We start from the raw sequence: 20,647 nt of genomic DNA, 5'->3' as shown, positions 1-20,647 counted from the left end.
CATGGGCCACAACTACTGATCCTGTGCTCTACAGCCTGGGAATCACAACTACTGAGCCCATGCGCCACAGCTGCTGAAGCCTGCCAGCCCTAGAGCTCATGCTGCACAAGAAAGGAGGCCACTGCAAAGAGAATGCATGCATTCTTCTGCCTCACAACTGTGTCCCCAGCTCACTGCAACTAGAGAAAGCCTGCACAGCAACAGAGACCAAGTGGAGACAAAAATAATAAAATAAATTAAATAATTAATTAAAAAAATGACTTCACAGGAGTACTGACCATTGAGAAATAAGCTGAGAAATTCTTAGAGTAAATGGAAGAATGCTCAGGTACAGTTACTCAGATTTGCCTTGCTTCTCAGTGTGTGTCCATTTCCTGATGCTTTTGTTCTTTGAGAAATTGACTTTTTATTTATTTATTTTTATTTTTACTTTACAATACTGTATTGGTTTTGCCATACATTGACATGAATCCGCCACAGGTGTACATGAGTTCCCATTCCTGAACCTCCTCCCACCTCCCACCGTATATCATCTCTCTGGGTCATCCCAGTGCACCAGCCCCAAGCATCCTGTATCCTGTATTGAACCTAGAAGAAATTGACTTTTAACTGAAATTTTTTTTACCTGTGATGTTTAGGGAAATGTTCTGATATATTTTTGATAGGTTGAACAAATCAAAAATTGAAAGCTGCAAAAGCTAGATTTTCCTATAAATACTTCAGTTTAAAAATTGCTTATTGTCTAAGTTAAATATGAGCACTGAATTTCTTCATAGCTTAAATTGCTGTTAATATGAATGTTTAAGTTGTCATCCCTATTTACAAGTTCATACCATAGTGCCATAGATGTCAAAATCAGAAACTAACTCAGCTTTCTATTATGTTTCAAATATTATGTCATGGAGTAAATAACTCATTCTTTTATTTCAGTGTTGATCCAGAAATTCTAGAGAGGGCATTTTGATGAAATCCAATTACAGCAGATTTTCTCCAGTTGTATATGATATTTTTGTGTAATGCTAGACATAGCTGGCATTAAAATAAAACTTAAATGCCTGATATATATTAAGTGCTGCACTGTCCAATTTCAAAAATGTCACTGAAGAAGCAAGTTCAGAGGTTTTTTCATTTTTGCTCTACTCACTGAGTGCTCTACTCACTGAGTAAATGGCAGAACTTGGCTTGTCCAGATCTTCTGTCTCTAAAGCCCTGCTTAAGAAAAAAAAAAACTCATTATTATTTACTTTCATAGCAATTATCTGATTATCCAAGCAAAAATTATGTATTTAATAATCGCAAACAAGTTTCTTATACATATTTACAGAGAAATCGTAAAATTCCCTGCAGTGTCTTTTTAATTATAGACATATCTACCTATCTATATCTATTTATATGTCTTTTCCCTTTAAATGCTGTTATGTTATTTTAGTTAAAGAAATTTTGCAGAAACATAGCTATTCCTTTTTACAAAACAGCTTTTATTGACATGTAGCTTAAATGAAATAAAACTCAATTGTTTTAAGTGTACAGCCATCACCGCAATCTAATTTCAGAACATTTTGATCATTAACCCCCAAAATGTATTGCTTATTTGTAGACAAGGAAGACTGACATGCTGCTGTCCATGGAGTTGCAAAGAGTGAGGCAGGACTTAGTGACTGAACAACAACATTTATAGTCATTCCTCATTTCCACCCCCACCAGCACACAACCACTGATCTACTTTTTGTATCATAAATTTGCCTTTTCTGTACATTTCATGTAAACAGACTGATAGAGTGGTCTTTTGTATCTGACTTCTTTTCTTAACATGCTATTTATGAGTTTCACTCCTGTTCTAGCATATGTGAGTACTCCATTCCTTTTTATTGCTGAATAGAATACCACTGATGCTTTTGAATTGTGATGCTGGAGAAGACTCTTGAGAGTCCCTTGGACTGCAAGGAGATCCAACCAGTCCATTCTGAAGGAGATCAGTCCTGGGTGTTCTTTGGAAGGAATGATGCTAAAGCTGAAATTCCAATACTTTGGCCACCTCATGCGAAGAGTTGACTCATTGGAAGAGACCCTGATGCTGGGAGGGACTGGGGGCAGGAGGAGAAGGGGGCGACCGAGGATGAGATGGCTGGATGGCATCACCGACTCGATGGACATGAGTTTGAGTGAACTCCAGGAGTTGATGATGGACAGGGAGGCCTGGCGTGCTGCAGTTCATGGGGTGGCAGAGAGTCGGACATGACTGAGCAACTGAACTGAACTGAGAATACCATTGTATAGCTGTGCCATGTTTTGTTTATTCACCATTGGTGGCATCTGGATTGTTTATACTTTTTGACTATTATGAATGGTGCAAGTGTAAGCATTCACATATGCATCTTCATATGGACATATGTTTTCATTTTTCTTAGAATAATAACTAGGAGTGGAATTACCAGGTCAAAACTGTCAAACTGTTTTCAAAGTGGCTTCTTCATTTTACATTCCCACAAGCATTGTATGAGGATTTTAGTTTCTCCCCATCCTTGCCAGCATCTGTTATTGCCTGTCTTTTCTCTTTTTTTTGGCCATGCTGCCTGCGGCATCTTAGTTTCCCAACTGGGATCTGTCCTGTGCTCCCTGCAGTGGAAGTACAGAGTCAACCTCTGGACCACCAGGGAAGTTGCCTGATGTCTTTTTAATTATAGACGTTCTGGTGGATGTGAAGTGCTGTCTCTTGGTGACTTAATTTGCATTATTGTTCCTTTTAATTTATTATTTTGGTATTATAATTGTAATCTACAGTCTGATGCAGTAAACCATCTATAGAATTATCCTATTCATGTGCTTTTTTGGTTTTATTCACTTTGGCCACCTCATGCGAAGAGTTGACTCATTGGAAAAGACTCTGATGCTGGGAGGGATTGGGGGCAGGAGGAGAAGGGGACGACAGAGGATGAGATGGCTGGATGGCATCACTGACTCGATGGACGTGAGTCTGAGTGAACTCTGGGGGTTGGTGATGGACAGGGAGGCCTGGCGTGCTGCGATTCATGGGGTCACAAAGAGTCGGACATGACTGAGCGACTGGACTGGACTGAACTGAGACCAGTGAAACCCTGTTCAGGGAATTTACTTTTGATTAAAAAGAAAAATAAACAAAAAACTTACTCTTATTAAAAAACTCGTCTAAAATAATTGAACAATACAGTTTAGAGGAAAGTATATACATTTATGTTTTAATAAATAGTTAATTTTTCTCCTCAATGTACATGAAGTGCTTTGGTGTGGAATCTTTTCTCACTGTTCCCGGTTGGTGTTAATCCTCTTATATGTTAATCCTCCAATCATGAATGCAAAGGAAAAGTGATAGTTATTCTTGGGAATGTGATTGATTAAAAACAAGTCTTGGCAAATCAAAGAATGGGTATATCTGAAATAGTTGGTATGGTTACTTAATTCTTACCTTAACAAGTAATTTGAAATGGTTTCAGCTACTAAGAGATAGCCGTTTCCACAGATTGCTGTTATTTTGAGAAAAGAAAATGAAGATTTATCTTAGGAAGATAGCACTGTGCAATGGAAAGTCAGCCTGTGGGTATCAGTGTTTATAGATGGGATCCAAATTCTGTATCTTATAAGCTCTCTGACCATGAGCAAGTTGTTTCTACCTTTTTGAGACTCAAGTTCCTCATCTTCAAAATGGAGTGAAAAGGTTGACTTTTTTAAATTTTATTTTTTTATTAAAGTATAGTTGATTTACAGTGTTGTGTTAATTTCTGCTATACAGCTAAGTGACTCAGTTATACACATACATACATTCTATTTTACATTCTTTTTCATTATAGTTTATCCCAGAGTATTGAATATGATTCCTTTGATTTATAGTAGGACCTTGTTGTTCATCTATTATGTGTAATAGTTAGCACCTACTGACCCCAAACCCCCAATTCATCCCTCTTCCATCCCCCTTTCCCACTGGTAACCATAAGGCTGAATGTGTTTTGAGAAAGTTCTAGCACAGTGTCTGAGAAGTTTTAAAATAAACATTCTCTCTCACTTTGACACAATTTGAATTTGTAGCACATACAGATACCGAGTCTTAATAACTTGAAAGTCAACCAGGAGTAAACAGTCAAACCAAAAAAACACAAAAAAATAGAGCCTGTGTTTGAATCTGGTTCCATCATTTGCTATGTTGTGACTTTGGACAAATTATTGAATTTTGTATGTCCAATTTTCTTTAAAATATGAGGATTATATAATACTGTGTAAGTAAAGTAGTTGGCCCAGGGCTTCCTCTGTCACAGTTGTTGAACTTGTTGAATGATGATAACAGGTAGCATTTATTTAAATACTTACTATGTGCTACAATACTGTCCTCAGTACTGTACTTGCCTTTAATTATCACAGCAATTTCACGAAATAGACATTACTGCCATTATCCAGAATTTATAGCTGAAGAAACTTAAGATTCAGAGAAGTCTGTTGGTTTCTTCAGAGTCACATAAAGAAGGCGTGATGAGCCAAAATTTAAACCCAGTTGCAGTAGGCTTCATAATCTTCACTCCTTAACTGATAGCTGTTCAACTCCCAACTTTATATCCAAATCTGGCCTATTTCCTCTATCACTTTGCATTTTCTTGGCTGTGGGCTCTCAGGTGGTTGTGAGTGGTGGGAACAAATCCATCCTGTGTGTCTTGTTTCCTGCCAGGACTGTCATCTGTGACAAAACAACAAGTGCTCAGTAACTAGAACAGCAGTTATGTTTATTCATACAACTGTTATGTTAGCTTAAATGTATTTGTTTAGTCTATTGTAAGTCTTGTACATATTCTGACTAGCTTGGTCTGGGTCAACTTGTTATTTAAATAAGTTTTTATAAATGCATGTTTGGCTAACATCTGTGTTGTTGGTGAATGGTGAATGTCTTGTCAATTGACTTGGTGAGATGAAGTTTGTTTTTTGGGGGAGGTTTTCTTTCTTAGGCTTCCCCAGTGGCTCAGATGGTAAAGCGTCTGTCTGCAATGGAGGAGACCCAGGTTCTAGCCCTGGGTTGGGAAGATCCCCTGGAGAAGGAAATGGCAATCCACTCCAGGACTATTGCCTGGAGAATCCCATGGACAGAGGAGCCTGGTAGGCTACAGTCCATGGGGTCGCAAAGAGTCAGACACGACTGAGCGACTTCACTTCACTTTCACTTTCTTTCTTAAGCGTGATATATAAACTATGTGCAGCACTGGAAATGGTAAAATGAAGACAAAGTAAAGTTTATATTTGGTCTTTCACTGTTTTTGGATAATTTAGAAACTAGAGAAGTGAATCCTTAATTTTTAAAACTTTATTTTAAGTAATGAACAGATTTTAAAAAGCTTTTTTAAATAGTTTAATAATTTATTTAAACTATTAATAATTTCCATTCTCATTGTTGAAATATCATTTACTGAAAGTTTTGAGTATTAATTGTTAAATTTTATAGACTTGATTGTAAAAACTTTAACACCTGGGAATTGATGTTACAGATTTGTTAAACAGAACTTTCGTATTTACCCTTGGCAGTGTGTTTTTGACCTTCTGATTGATTAAGTAAGGCATATTTGAATTATTTTCCTATGATTAATAGTAGCAACCAATGCTCCTTTTCTTCTCACTAGCAGGGTCTTTTCACAATTTACTGTGCAAAGTTAGGTTAAGTAAAAACGTAGAAGTAAAATTATCTTTGCCAAGATGACTTCTTGGAGAAAGTTTTTAATTGGATAGTGCCTTGATTAATAAATCTACTGAGAATACACTGCCATGTACTAGCACATCGGAAAATAAACAGTCTTCGTAAATTATGCAGTGGTGTTGGTTTGCATCAACAGCAGCATTCTCATTAAAGTTGGACCCGGAAAATACACCACTGTGTTCTGCTTCTCCTTTCCCTACACATATAAACTGTGCCAACAGCAGACAGCCGAGAGAGCTGGGACAGAAAGACAAACCAGGACCATGTTAGGCCCCACAGCAGCAGAATTTCTAGACACTTCTCTGTAGGGCTCTGTGGTATTAATTTTATTTCCCTCTGTTCACCATTCGTCTCTGTTTCTTCTGTTTACCTGAAACTGAAATGGAGAGATAATCTGATTTGTTCATTTGAGTCAGCTGTCTCGCCTGAAATCACTGGAGGAGGGGCCTCTGCAGGATCCAATTACACAGACCAGGTCCTTTGAAGTCCTCTTCAGAATGTAGTAGGACTTCAGTCCTTTATTTTTAGTGATTCAGTGATTTTACCTAAGTATATATGAAAGACATTAAATCAACTGTATCCTTTTTAAGCTTTAAGTTACAGATTACAACTCCATATTAAAGTTGGGAACTTGGCATTCAGGGGCTATTGAGGACCCCTGATATTACACTGCATCACTAGATCTTGTTAGCTCTGAGGGTAGACTTTGAATCTCTTGAGGATCCCTGATACCACACTGTATCACTAGCTCTCATTTGCTCTGAGGGTAGACTTTTACTCTCTTGAGGATCGAAGGGAACACCAGGAGAGGATTCAGAAGAGACAGTCCATGGCTGCTGCTTTCTCCTGTATGTCCAGCCCCTACTGGTGGCTCCAGAGGCCAAAGAACTGATGATGGCCTTTTCTCCTTGGCTTCTTCCAGAACTTGGAGTTCTCCCAGTTCTACCATGGAGCTGTTTGCCAGGCTCCCTTCCTCTGTTCCCTCCCTTTCCTGTGTGAACCAGTTAATTCCTTCCATCACCACGTAATGCAATTTAAGTTACCCTTCTGCCACAGGAGTCCTCTATGAAATGTTGTTTTCTTGAGCTTTTGAGTATTTTAGCATTTTGCCTCTTTAACTCCCTTTTTCCCTTGATGTTCTAGGATGTAGATATCTATCTGCCCTTTTACAGTACTAGAATTTCTGACAGTTTTGTTATTATGGCATAACTTCTCAGCTGAAAATTTATGTTACGTAACTCATAGAACAAGCCTTATTTATTTTCATAATGAGACTTAAATTGATTTTGAAAAATGGCAGTTACTTTCTTGGCAGTACTTTCCCATGAGAAAATGTATTTAAAACCATCTAGCCCAGTACCTACGGAGAAGGCAATGGCACCCCACTCCAGTACTCTTGCCTGGAAAATCCCATGGACGGAGGAGCCTGGTGGGCTGCAGTCCATGGGGTCGCTAAGAGTCAGACACAACTGAGCAACTTCACTTTCACTTTTCACTTTCATGCGTTGGAGAAGGAAATGGCAACCCACTCCATTGTTCTTGCCTGTAGAGTCCCAGGGACGGGGGAGCCTGGTGGGCTGCTGTCTCTGGGGTCGCAGAGTCGGACACGACTGAAGAGACTTAGCAGTAGCAGCAGCAGCCCAGTACCTAAATACTTGATGCTGTGTTGTGTCACTGAGTCCTGTCCGACTCTTTGCAACCCCATGGACTCCCTCCTCTGTCCATGGGGATTCTCCAGGCAAGAATATTGGAGTGTATTGCCATGCCCTCCTCCAGAGGATCTTCCCAACCTAGGGGCTGAACCCAGGTCTCCCTCATTGCAGACGGATTCTTTACTGTCAGAACAAGGGAAACCCAATACTTGATGCTACTCAGATAATATGAGCTTCTATTTCCTCTTGATTTTTTAATGTTTTAGTCATAGTTTAAAAGTAATATATGTCTCCATTACAAAAAGTGGAAAATGCAGGTAAGTATAAGGTCACACAATTACCCTACTATTAACAAAATTAGGATTATATTGTATTTAGTTTTTTATATCCTGTTTTCATGCAAAAATATTACTTTTTCACATCACTAAACATCCTTTTAAAGCATAATTTTAAAGAGTATAATAGTCTCTTGACTAAATATGCCATAATTTATTAATGAAACCCCTCTACTTATATGTAGCATTCATGTCATTGAACTAATTATCTCCTTTAATACCTTTATAGAGATTTTTGAGTCAACAGAGGAACATTTCCAAGCCTTTGAGATATTAGTCCCTATAAATGTAACCAGTCTCTTGTCATACCATATTGTATATGGATACCCTCTTAATCCCATTCAAGCTCTTTATTCTAGACCTTCTCTATGTTTCTTGGGCTCTGATACCCCTCATCAGCATATTCTCCAAGTAGTTGATCTTTTTACCCTTCTAGGCTGGGTCACTCTCACATGTCCTCTCCTTACCCTTCCCACAAGGTCCCCTTCTACACCCCTCTTTGGTTGATAACCCACCATGGTTACCCCTGTGTGCCAGAATCTCTGATACCCTGCTTTGCATGCGCCACACCCCCGGCCCCGCCCCCCGCCCCGGGAACTCTGACCCACGTAATGGCTGTACTCCTGAATTGTTTGGGAGAAGCAGGAAGAAAGAGAAAGGAAGCTATGCAGTTTGAAGACTTAACGAAGGGCCTTGCCAAGGGCATAAGCATCATGCCTGGTATGTTGTAGATATTTGGTGGCAGGTGTGTGTTTGTTTGTATATTTAATTCTTCTCTCCTGATCCTGAGATTTGGTGGTGAAAGAGAAAATACGAACATGTAACTCAGATGATTCCCAGCTGACTGTTTCTAATACCAACTCATCTGCATTTGCTTTTCCTGGTGTCCCTAATTTAACTCACTCTAGTTGTTTCTGTATTGTCTCACTGACTGGTTATTTCTTACCTTTATCATTCCCCATTTCCTAGACTCCCAGCTTCCATATTTCAGCTAATGACTTGGCCTCTATTTAAATGTGATCAAGATTATTTGACATGAATATGTTTATCTAATAACTTCAAAATGTTTCAATATTTTTAGCTCTCTTTACCTTCTTTCTTAAAACTCCTGTTTGCCATTTATTATAGTATATTAATATGTATACTATACTCCCTTTATATATGTAAATATAATGCTTTAATTATCATATATACATATATTATACAATCTCTTCCTATCTAATTTTTCTAAGTCGCCTTACTTGATTTCGATACTTCTTCGCTCCAGTTGAATATTTGTCCTTCTTAATAACTTGACTTTTGATATTTCTCCTCTCCAATTGAATATTTATCCTTCTTAATATTTTGTTCTTGATCTCACTATATTCTATTCCCCTAGATTATCAAATTGACCACATAATGTCAAAACATCTAGTTTAAGCTTCTGAGTTCCAATTTTTTTTTTTTGACCTTTTCAACTCTCTGATCTCAGACATAATTCCTAGCTGTCCTGGAACTCCAACAGCTTTTTTCAAACCTGTTTTTTTTTTTTTTTTTAATTCCATGCCATGGTTGATGATACCTATACAGTTCAAGGTACTTAAGCCAGAAATTGTCGTATTACCTTTTTCCCATGCCCCCATATCCAGTGCGTTTCCTGTTATACCTTTTGTCTCACAAATACTGCTCATTTTCAGACCAACTCTCAGTGATGTGTAAGACGATAGTCCTTACTTCATTCTGTTTTGCATTATAATGAACTCTGAGTATTTTTTCTTTGGATTTATAATTTCTTAGAAGCACATTCTACTATGATCATCTCTCTTTATTGAATTAAAGAATACCCTTCAAGACTTTTTTTCTGAACTTGAATCATTGTTTTACTATATCATTAACTGGCGTTTTTTAGGCAGTAGAAACTTGGTCATGATTCATGATTTGATAATATGTATGTGGCCTGTAATACACTATTTTTAGGGTTAATCCAGGTAAGAGAGTAGTTTTAGATGATGTATAACCTAGCAGAATCTGTGGGAAGACATGAAATGACCTTAGCTGTTATTGCTAATAATGAATGGAATCTTTGCTAATTAGCCAGATTTTAATATCTGTAGATGAGGATGTGTTTTCAAACTTTGATGATTTAATCCAAATGCCAGAGGCCGGGTAGATATGTTTTAATTTTAAGTGAAGTCCCTCAGTCATGTCCGACTCTTCGTGATCCCATGGACTGCAGCCTACCATGGGATTCTCCAGGCAAGAATACTGGAGTGGGTTGCCATTTCCTTCTCCAGGGGATCTTCCTGACCCAGAGATCAAACCCAGGTCTCCTGCATTGCGGGCAGATGCTTTAACCTCTGAGCCACCAGGGAAGCAAAGTGGGTTAAATTTCATAAATCTGTTTTCTTCCTTTAAAGTTCTACTCTCCATCTAAAAAGACTTTTTACTCTTTAAAAAAAAAAGTTTTATTTTTTACTTTGCCTTCTACTTAAGCAGCTTTGCTTTCTGTAGTAACACTTTTGATATAATACGATTCTGGTAGTAATTGATAGCAAAAGAAATAAATGACAGTTGAATCAAAGAGATTGCCAGGAAACCTCTTTGCTTATGATTATTCCAATTTATTCTATGATTTAAACTTCTTTCCCCAATTAGGATACAGGTATCCCCCACTTATTGAAAGTGTGGTGTACACCACTTGGTTTTACAAAAGGCCTACACTGGGTTTGTTGCTACCCATCCGCCCAAAAAAAATCCAAAGAGTGTTTTCACTTTTATGAAAAAAGGTGAAAAGTGAAAATAGCATCCAGCGTTTGTTTTGCAGTGAGTGAGCTGTTCAAGGGGCCGCACACACCCCGAGCAGCAAGAATGCACTGCCAAACTCCTTCCCCAGGAACAACGTGAAGCATCCCAGCTGCCACTGCTTTGAACTGTGTCTGTGAGCATCTGTGCTTTATCTCGATTTATTTTGTGCCTCTGTTAGCAAGATGTGTCCTCTTCATTTTTCATTTTAAGCCACTTTGGCCTATAAACAGTTTCATAGGAGTGCTCTACTTTCAGAAAGTAGGAGAAACCCTATCTTAACTTTGAATACTTACCATTTTAGATCCTTCTCTTGCCCTCAAAACTAGAATTATAGGGCAATATTTTAATTATTGGATTAAAAGGCTTCCGTGATTTGGCTTGGGCTTACCTGGTGGCTGAGACAGTAAAGAATCTGCCTGCAATGTGGGAGACCCGGGTTCAATCCGTGGGTTGGGAAGATCCCCTGGTGAAGGAAAAGGGATACCCACTCCATTATTCTTGCCTGGAGAATCCCATGTACAGAGGAGTCTGGCGGGCTCCAGTCTGTGGAGTCTCAAAGAGTCAGACATGACTGAGCTGCTGACACTTTCACACTATGATTTGGCGTCTCATGATTTTTAGAGTTCTAAAACTGATTCAGTAGAGTTAAAGAGTTCGTAATTTGGTAGTTGTTACACATTCAAAGGAGTTGCTAACTCATGCCATGTCTTCATACCACACCTTTTTTTCTGACATTATCATCACTCATAGTTTATATTGTGTAATGAAATGACTTAACTTCTTCATTTGATCCTTATCATTAAAGTTACGTGAGTGTCTGACAGTTATAGGAGTGTGTGTGTATGTATGTAATGGACAATCAGAAACATTGGACAATATGTTGATTAAAATAAGACATTGTGAAAAAGCAAGAAAATAGGATAAGAGAGCATATAATTGGAGACGTAATGGGAATTTGCTATTGAAGATACATAGGTTAGAAACAAGGCTTCTGTTACATAGGAGCAGTTTTAAGGACTCAGATATTCCTAGGCATTCAATAGCTAAATTTGTCTGAAAGGCAGTATTTATGAGCAAAAAACAGTGAAAACCTATTTGATATTCAAAGCATTGAGAGCTTTTCCTTAAAATAAAATAGTTTAAAAAAGTTAACCTACATATCCATTGGCAGTTGAATGGATAAAGATGTGGTGTTTATTTATACAATGGGTCATTAGCCATGAAAAAGATGGAAACTGCCGTTTCAGCAACATGGATGGATCTAATGATTATCATATTAAATGAAGTAAGTGAGACAAAGACAAATATCATATGATATCACTTAAATATGGAATCTAAAACTGATACAAATGAACTTTTTTGTAAAAGAGAAATAGACTTGTAGACATAGAAAACAAACTTATTGTTACCAAAGGTATACATTAGTAGGTTAGGATTAGCATATACATACTACTCTATATAAAATAGACAAACAACGAGGACTTACTATATAGCACAGGGAATTATATTCAATATCTTGTGATAAATTATAATGGAAAAGAACTTTAAAAGAATATGTGTGTGTGTATATACATACGGTATACATATACATATATAACTGGATCACTTTTTTGTATACCTGAAAGTAACACAAGATTGTAAATTAACTATACTTCAAATAAAAATGGTTATAAAATTTTAAAGTTTAAAAAAGTCAAAAGAATTAGTTTACACTAATTCTGGGGAGAGATTTATCTGCAAGTTAATAATCCTAATGATTTTAAATGACCCTAATTGTTTCTTTAGGATTTTTTAGTAATATGAACAGAAGTACCAGATAATTTCAGAATGTCTACCATGACAACATAATTTATTACAGATATAAATTTTCTTTCACTGGTGATCAGTATTCTCAGATCTACTGTTCTGTTCAGTAACTTCTATTGGTTTGCTCAACCCCTCCCTCAGTCTCACGTTTCTTATCATCCTTGTAGATAGATCATTGTGAGAGTGGAAACCATATAGTTTAGTTGTCTGGGTAAATGAGATTTTGGGTGTTGACAGTTCTGGTTTCACTAATAAATTGTATGTAATTCTAGAAAAATTTTATCTTGGTTATTAAGAAAAGGACACTTTACACCATTGTTTGCTTTTTTTCTTAGTACCGTCTGCCTCGACATTTCCAGCTATCCTTTTGTTTCTACTTTTTTCCATAGTAGCACTGAGTCTTTTCTCTCCCCATACTGGTACATAAAAAAAATAATCTCTGGTCATCCGAATTATCATTAGTGAGCTTAAATGTTGTCACAACCTAGACGGGTGAGAGTGGGAGGGAGGCTCAAGAGGGAGGAGATATGTGTACACTTAGAGCTGTCTTACGTTGTTGTATGGCAGAGACCAACACAGCATTGTAAAGCAGTTGTCCTCCAATTAAAACTTAAAAAAAATTGTCCTGATTCAATTTAAATATAATTAACTTCATCAATTTAAAAATTAGGTATTTGAGGCCTGGAGAGATTGAGATTTGCCAAGAAAGGAAAGAACTAACATTCACAGAGCACTGACAGTATAGCAGACACAATCATTTTATATTCCAGTTCTGTGAAATATGTTCTCTTTCTCCCATTTTAAAGAATCTCAGAGGTCGAGAAACTTGCCAAGGACCATAAGACTAGTCCTGGTGGAGGCAGGAGGAAAAGCCAGTTCTCTTGCAGAGTCCAGGGTCTCTTCTAACTCGTCAGCAAACATTAAGAGCTGAAAAACTAAGTCAGTGCAGGAACATAGGATTAAGAAACCAAACTTATAAATATAACAAAGGATATTTTTTGATTGATAACTTTCATTTTTATAAAAAGATTCAAAGATAAAAACTAATTATCGTGACTTGTACTGGAAATCAGTTCTCTCTCGAGATTCTTTAGCCTCTTGTCTTGTGCTTTTAACAGACACTCTTGCTGACAAAGGCAGGCTTCATTTGTCCTGACACGTGATTGGCCGTTGATGTTTGTTGAATGAGGCCAAGCTTGGAGAGGATTGGGCTCTGTGTTACCTTTTAAAACATTTACTTATTTTTATTTATTGTGGCATGTGGGATCTTTTAGTTGTAGCATTTTGGATCCAGTTCCTGACCAGGGCCTGAGCCCAAGCCTCTTGCATTGGGAGCATAGAGTCATAGCCATTGGACCACCAGGAAGTCCCACCTGTTTTAACCTGATTTGGTGTTTGTGAGAATAGCCTACTTTTCAGAGTTTCTGAAATGAGATTGCAAAAAAATGAAACTGAGCATGAAAGTAGTAGGAAAAATTAAGGCTCTAACATAGTATTATGGAATGCCCATTCATTAAGAGCTGAGTGTTTAAAGTATGTGTGCAAATCTGGGCCTCCATTTGCCTGCTTATATTTGTGAACTCTACATTTTTTATTTAAGCACTTCATCTGTTAACTGTTGGTAACTACATTTTTGAAGCAACACTTTCTCTTTAGCCTCCTGATATCTGATCCACTGTTCTTGTGAATGTGATGACCTAAGTAGTAATCAGATCACCCAAGAGTAGCTTTTCAAATTGTTTTTCAGAGGTATTTCTTTTCTGGGATCATAACTGGTACATATTACCCACTTCAGCATTTAATTACCTAGTTTTTAGTATTTGTATTCTCAGTACCTTCATTTTCATTATAATTTCTTTTCCGGAGAAGCCAGAGCCAAATGGCAGACACCTGGACAGTCTTTTTCTTTACCTACCAATTCTTTCCTCTCATTCCCCTCTATCCCTCCATCCCTGACTGTCCCTCCCACCTCTCCCTCTCCTTGTCCCACTCCTCTATTTCTCTTCCCCATTTTGTCTCAGTATATAGAAAAATAAAAACTAGAATGATGACAAGTAGAGGTAGATGATTCCTTGCAAAGATAATATTCATTGACAGAAACGTATTAGTTTCTTAGATAACCAATTCAAATGACTTGTGGTTCACTAGACCTGGGTTAGACTCCTGCTTTATAAAAATAGTACATATCCATTGTAGGGAGAAAAAGTGATACAGTATCAGTGAATATAAAGCAGAAAGTAAAAGTGCTGTTCTTTTCTGTACTTTCCAGAGATACTGTTAATGGTTTTTATGTATCTTTTTGAAATGTCTGCTCTCTCTATATATTTATATACATGTTTAGTTAATTAGCTCCATCCATTTGCCTTTTATAAGCAGGTCTTCAGAATGTCATAAAGCATCTATTAGTTCAATTTTAGTGCGCTTGATACTACTAAATTATAAGATCTCAATTTCTTTTCTCCTTTTTTCCTTAAAATTATTTTTTTAATCACTTTCAGGACACTGGTCCCTCAAATATTTTCTTTATTTTTTAATTGTTTTTTTAAACCAGTCTTAACATTTGCATCGTACGGCTTTGATGCAGTTGAAATAATTGATAAAAAGTGCTTCCAGGAGTGTTATGTTTTGAGTAATTAGGAATTAAAGCCTATAAGGAGAAAATTTAGAATTATGCGTGCTGTCATTATGGGGAGTATTGTAAATGATTCATATAAGATTAAAAGACCTGTTGTTGAAGATACAGAATGCATCTATAGAGGGCAAAGTGTTTGGTCTTCTGGGACCCGGTGAAAAAGACTGCTGATTAGCTCTGGTTGGATAAGATTACACTAGAGGCTTAAGGTGTTCGGGGCATCTGTGGGAGTAATAGTCAGAGCATTGATAAAATTTGCTTTTTGTAGCCAGGCTCCAGAGAATGAATGTTACTTTCTTAATGTGTATAAAACTGTTGGCTGCACATCAAATGTTAATCAGAATTTGAGTCCTCTCTTATAATACAATAGAAGCAATGTTTTTCCCTCCTTAAAGCACAGCATCACATGGAGAATATGGTCAAAATTCATGGAACTACTCATACATTAATTACGTAGGTATTTGTCTACCAATAAAACATTATTTGCATATATATCCTTTTGTTCCTATAGAATGTTAGGCACTTTCTAAACACCCAAACAGTGGAGGTATTTTATAGGTCAGGGAAGAGCAGTTAGGCAGTTAGGAGGTAGCTAAAATTTGAAAGTGGCCAAAATATTACATATTTCTCAGTTGACCATATTTTCTGATTTAAATGCCTTCTCTGTTAGACACGTGTTACTACTGAACTTCTGTTAATATTTTGTATGGCATTAAAATATAATGTAGTTATTGTCTTCCGATTTTTCACAGAACTGTATTTGAACTTAGCCTTGGCATTTAATTTTTTGTAGAAGAAATAAATACACAAGAGAAACAGCTATCAAGGTTAGGTGATTTAGTCAAGTCTGTGTAGTATGTGTGAGTCAGAAATAGCATATAACCTTTGGAAAACCTGTCAAGTTTTTTTTTTTTTTTTTTAATACACAGCTCTGCAAATAATTCTTGATCTATGACCTTAAGTCTTGAGAAGTTCGTTCTTCTCTTCAGTTTGTTTCTCTTCTCTTTTTGCTCTGTTACGATTGACCATAGATTATGTTTCTTTCAAGGGAAAAGCTTGACCCCAGCCGCATGTGTTCCAGTCTTCTATCTTGCCAGATTTCAGGGTGGAATAAAGTGAGGCTTTAGGTCAGAAAGGATTCTTCGCTTCTTAATTCCTTTCCTGTCCCTTCTAGTGCGCTGCCACCACCCTGATTTCATGATGCTTCTGAGGTCCTATACACATATCCCAGGATGCAGTTTTCAGAGACAATTAAGCCTGAATTCATATGTAAGGGTAGTTTGTTAATGGCGTTATATATCACTAAGCAGAACCCTGAGCATCTCCTGAAACACCTGTGGTTAGCTTTAAAGGCTCCTATCTCGTAGTTTTCTTCAATAAACCAGGCAGTCTGTTTATGTAACTAAAGGGTCTGCTCTGGTATTATTTTCAAAACAAAATGAAAACTAAAAAGAGCACTGATGTTTCCACTTTAGAGCAATTTAAATGCTTGTAATTGAAAATGACACTTAAACCTGGTTTAAAAGATAAAAATAAAATAAATAATAAAAAAGATCTCACAAGGTATTCTGTTACAGCAAAAGTTGTGCCTCCTCTCATCCACGAAATCTTTGAAGAAAAGTTGACTACCCAGTAAAACAAGCCATCATTTTCTTTTTTATATTTTTATAGCAATATTCTGCATCACCATTCTGCTATTTCCAAGAATTTCAGCCTTCAAAAACCTTCTACTTGTAACCACTGCTTCGGCAAGGTTTATTAGACTTTATACACCTTTAAAATCTGGAGCCGTTCAGTAGCATACTGTGGTTGTACTGGCATGTTTTTTTTGAGTTGGTCTGTTGTACATGCATTATTTTATTTTCCCTGACTTTAGAACTGTGGGGTATATATTCCCATGCCCGTATTCTTGAGTCATCTTGAAATAAAAACACTTGGATGTTCTTGGATCCCCTCGTGATCAAGTTAAGCATGGTCAGACTCCATGCTTCCATTGCAGGGAACTAACATCCATCCCTAGTCAGGGAGCTAAGATCTCTCATGCTGCATGGCCCAGCCAATAAATTAATTACTTTAAAAAACAAACAGAAAACAAAACCCACCACAGTTCTTTTTAAAGAGAAATTAGTGCGTTGTTTTGTACCTAAAAACAAAATACTGCCAAAATAATTATTAAACATATTGCTCCCTGTGTCTGGGAAATCCTATGGGCAGAGGAGCCAGGTGGGCCATGGTATATAGTACAAAAGAGTTTTGTGTGACTCAGCTACTAGGGTTTCCCTGGTGGCTCAGCTGGTAAAGAATCCGCCTGCAATGCGGGTGACCTGGGTTTGATCCTTGGCTTGGAAGATACCCTGGGGAAGGGAACATCTACCCACTCCACGATTCTTGCCTGGAAAACTCCATGGACAGAGGAGCCTGGCAGGCTGCATATAGTCCATGGAGTTGCAAAGAGTCAGACACATCTGAGTGACTTTCAGCACTCACTCACTAGCTACTAAACAATAACAACCAAACCTACTATTTATTGGTTTTGGTTATTGTTTCACTGAAGAGTAAGCAGTGCACTGAAAAACAAATGTTGATTGAATTAGCCCAGTCATTCTGAATTATCATGTTAGAGCAGAATTATTCCTATGGAATTTATATTCTGATACTTACCTTTTATAATTTTAAGAAAGATGATTGATTGAATTCAGAATTTAAGAGAGTAAGGGAAGATAGTCATCTCAGTTCAGCACTACCATTAGGACTAACCACTCGGTTATTGCTTACCTAGGACTTAATAATCATGCTTTATAGAGACTGATGGCAGTTTTAGTTAAATATGTGTGAATTGGTCTACATGTTAAAGGATTTTAATTTGCAGGGTATTAGTATATCATAAAGTGGTTTTTAAAATAAGAAAGAAGTCACAGGAAAGTGATGAAAAAGAGCAGTATTTCAAGGAACAGAGAAATCAGAATAAATAAGATTAACATGTAAGAGAGAATAACAGAAATGAAGGGTACTTACAGAACAGCCCCAGATATAGATTGGATGTCTGGACATTTCTTTCTCTCTGCTAAAAAATGTGTAAAAGCATGTACATCCTTAAAAAGTCTTTGTAAAAGTCACACCTTTAAAAAATGATTTAATATTTTTTTACCTCCTTTATGTTTATCTTTAAAACATCAGCTTATCAATTTGTTGTTTCTTGAAATGAGATTTTAAAAAGAATGGGTAGAAAAGAGGACTTGTGGGTAGATAGATCTTGTGAGTCAGAAAATACTTTCTTGAATTTACTCATGTCTTTGCCTGTCTCTGGTCACTGTCTCCAGTCTCTAAATTGTAATTACCTGAAGTAATTTTAATTTTTAAGAATTCTAATTTTCAATTAATGCTTATAATGAAAACTCTTAAACTATAGGCTTTTGACCCATTTCAGTGTCCTCTTGAATATAAGAAATTGAGTGGAAATTGGAGATAATAGGAGGCAAGAGAAAAGAACTTGGTTAGGAACAGTAAGAATGGTTTGTTCATCCTGCCCAAGTAAAGGTATATTCAGAGAACTTTCCAGCATGTAAGAGTAATAGGCACAAGCTACAAGGAATTCTACTTCTTGATGCTTTCTCTCTGTCTTCAGTTGCTTTTCTGACTTTATTTTTCAACTTAAACCTTAATCTAAGTGGGTAATTGTGGTCTACCTGCTTATGAATAATATTGACATTTTTTCTTTAAAAATAACTCCATAAAGATTGTGTCACTAGGGAGTTTTTTCTTGAATGTACCAGGGCTTTAACAATTATGTTAGTTTAAAATAAAAGATTCCCTAGGGTCATTGCCCTAGGCTTATAAACTTTAGTAGTGGATCAGAATCATCTAGAGGGATTTTAAAAATAGATTGTTGAGTATCGAATCCATATTTCTGATGCAGTAATTCTGAGGTGAAGACAGTTGGCATTTCTCTCAAGTTCTGAGATGGTGCTAAAACTGCTGGTCCTACGAGCACTCTCTGAGGACTACTGCCATACAGCACTGGTACAGAAGTATGAGGCAGAGCTGGATCTAATCTGTGTTGAATGAACAACTTGTTGCTTGTAATTCAAGAGTTGTACTTGTTGGATGGGCTCCAACAATGATCATTTAATGTAGTACTGTTTTTATTTTATTTTTATAGATTGGAGCATATGATCAACAAATATGGGAAAAATCTGTTGAACAAAGAGAAATCAAGGTAACGAATTTATTTTGTGTATTCTATAAATTGATTATGAACCATAGTTAATATCTTTCTGCAGACCTTTTAAGGTACAAATTAATATTACTCATTCTGTCCACACTTTTATATAACGAAGTAAAGTCTTTTATGATGGTATATTCATGTGTCTTTACCTCTGATTTTTCTTTTTGGGATCTTTAGCATCTTTCTGTTTTTTTAAAATTTAATTTCTAATGATTATTTTTTTGTCAGCTTTTTTCCCCTTTCACTTGTCACCTTATACTTCTAGTTTACTTTTCCTCCCTTTTGATGCTGTCATTGCTCTGTACAGTTTATTAAACTGGTAAGTGTTTCAGGATTTTTCCCGCCTGAGTGATACTGTGCAAATGCTCCTCTGCTTAATTGAGATCTGCTTTTTGGTGCTACTAACAATGACTTGGACGCAAACAGAGTCGCTGAAAAGTTGGTCATTTTTGGAAAGAATTTAGGAAAATAAAACATTCATTAAAATGTTTCTATAGTTTGCAATTTCTTCTTGAACATGTAATCATTTACAGTGATAAGATGTCCTCATAGGCTACCTTGCTAGCATGAAAACTGTTTTTTTAACTAAATTTGTTTTGTTTCTCAGCAGTCACACCTTTTCAGTAATAAGATTTATATTTTTCATTTGCATAGATGATACTAATCAGTGTTTTCCTGCACGAGCTAAACTTAATATTGGCCCAGAGAATGATACTTTAGTTGCTTTATATTTTGTACAAAAAGTTTACATTAAATTGAAAACCCATGTCTATATTTGCTTAATCTGTCAAAAAAAAAAAATATAGTGTTTAGACAAACACAGTCATCTATAATAAAGAGTAAGACTCTACCATTTGTCAGTTTTAATCTTTGAACTGTTGTCATGAAGAGTTAATACAGTCAACAGAGTTGCAGTGAGCACTTGCTATGTCTTAAATATAGGATTAAATCATGGGGACAAAAAAGATAAAGTATACTATAATTATGTAGACGAGATACATGATTACAAATGAGATAAATTCAGTTAAGAGAGGGATGTGTAGTTCTCTGTTAGGGTACAAATTTGAGAAGCACCGCTAGTGAGGTTAGGAAAGATTCACAGAGGAAGTGACTCATGAGTTGAGTTTGACACACATTAGGGAGAATGAGGAAAACATTCCAGACAGAATGAAGAGCTTATGAAAATAGACATGATGGAAGGAGCATGACTGACTCAGGAACCTCAAGGAACTTGATGGGTAATAGTTGGATAGAGGAAGGCAATTAGAGTGATGTGGAGAAAAACAAGAAAGGAAAATGAAGTCAGATCTTGAAGAGGCTTAACTGCTCTACCCAAAAGTCTAGACATATCTAGAAAACAACTGAAGAGACATGAAAGAATTTTAAGCAGAAAAGGTTATCTGGTTAGATTTCTATTTCAACAACTTCACTAAGGCAGCACTAAGTATGGTGGGAAATATTAGAAGCGGAGCAGATACATAATTCTGTTTTAGAAATATTCAGAGTACT

General features: G+C 36.6%; 1 protein-coding gene across 8 annotated transcripts in view; it reads left to right on the top strand.

The window, feature by feature from the left end:
• PHTF2 (putative homeodomain transcription factor 2) overlaps window positions 1-20,647 on the top strand; it is a 139,921-nt gene that overhangs the window by 65,139 nt on the left and 54,135 nt on the right. For 4 of the 8 annotated variants that reach the window (XM_040260746.1, XM_040260743.1, XM_040260744.1 and 1 more), the window contains exons 3-4: window positions 19,073-19,129; window positions 19,446-19,457. In XM_040260746.1, coding sequence (XP_040116680.1) covers window positions 19,073-19,129; window positions 19,446-19,457 — 69 coding nt within the window. Of the gene's footprint in view, window positions 1-19,072; window positions 19,130-19,366; window positions 19,458-20,647 lie in introns of those variants that run through there. The other 4 variants (XM_040260747.1, XM_040260745.1, XM_040260748.1 and 1 more) reach the window with 3 other exon arrangements.

The sequence above is a fragment of the Oryx dammah genome, unplaced genomic scaffold, assembly GCF_014754425.2.
Source record: "Oryx dammah isolate SB20612 unplaced genomic scaffold, SCBI_Odam_1.1 HiC_scaffold_18, whole genome shotgun sequence".
In the NCBI taxonomy this organism is placed as follows: domain Eukaryota; kingdom Metazoa; phylum Chordata; class Mammalia; order Artiodactyla; family Bovidae; genus Oryx; species Oryx dammah.
This window is presented reverse-complemented; position numbering and strand designations above follow the sequence as displayed.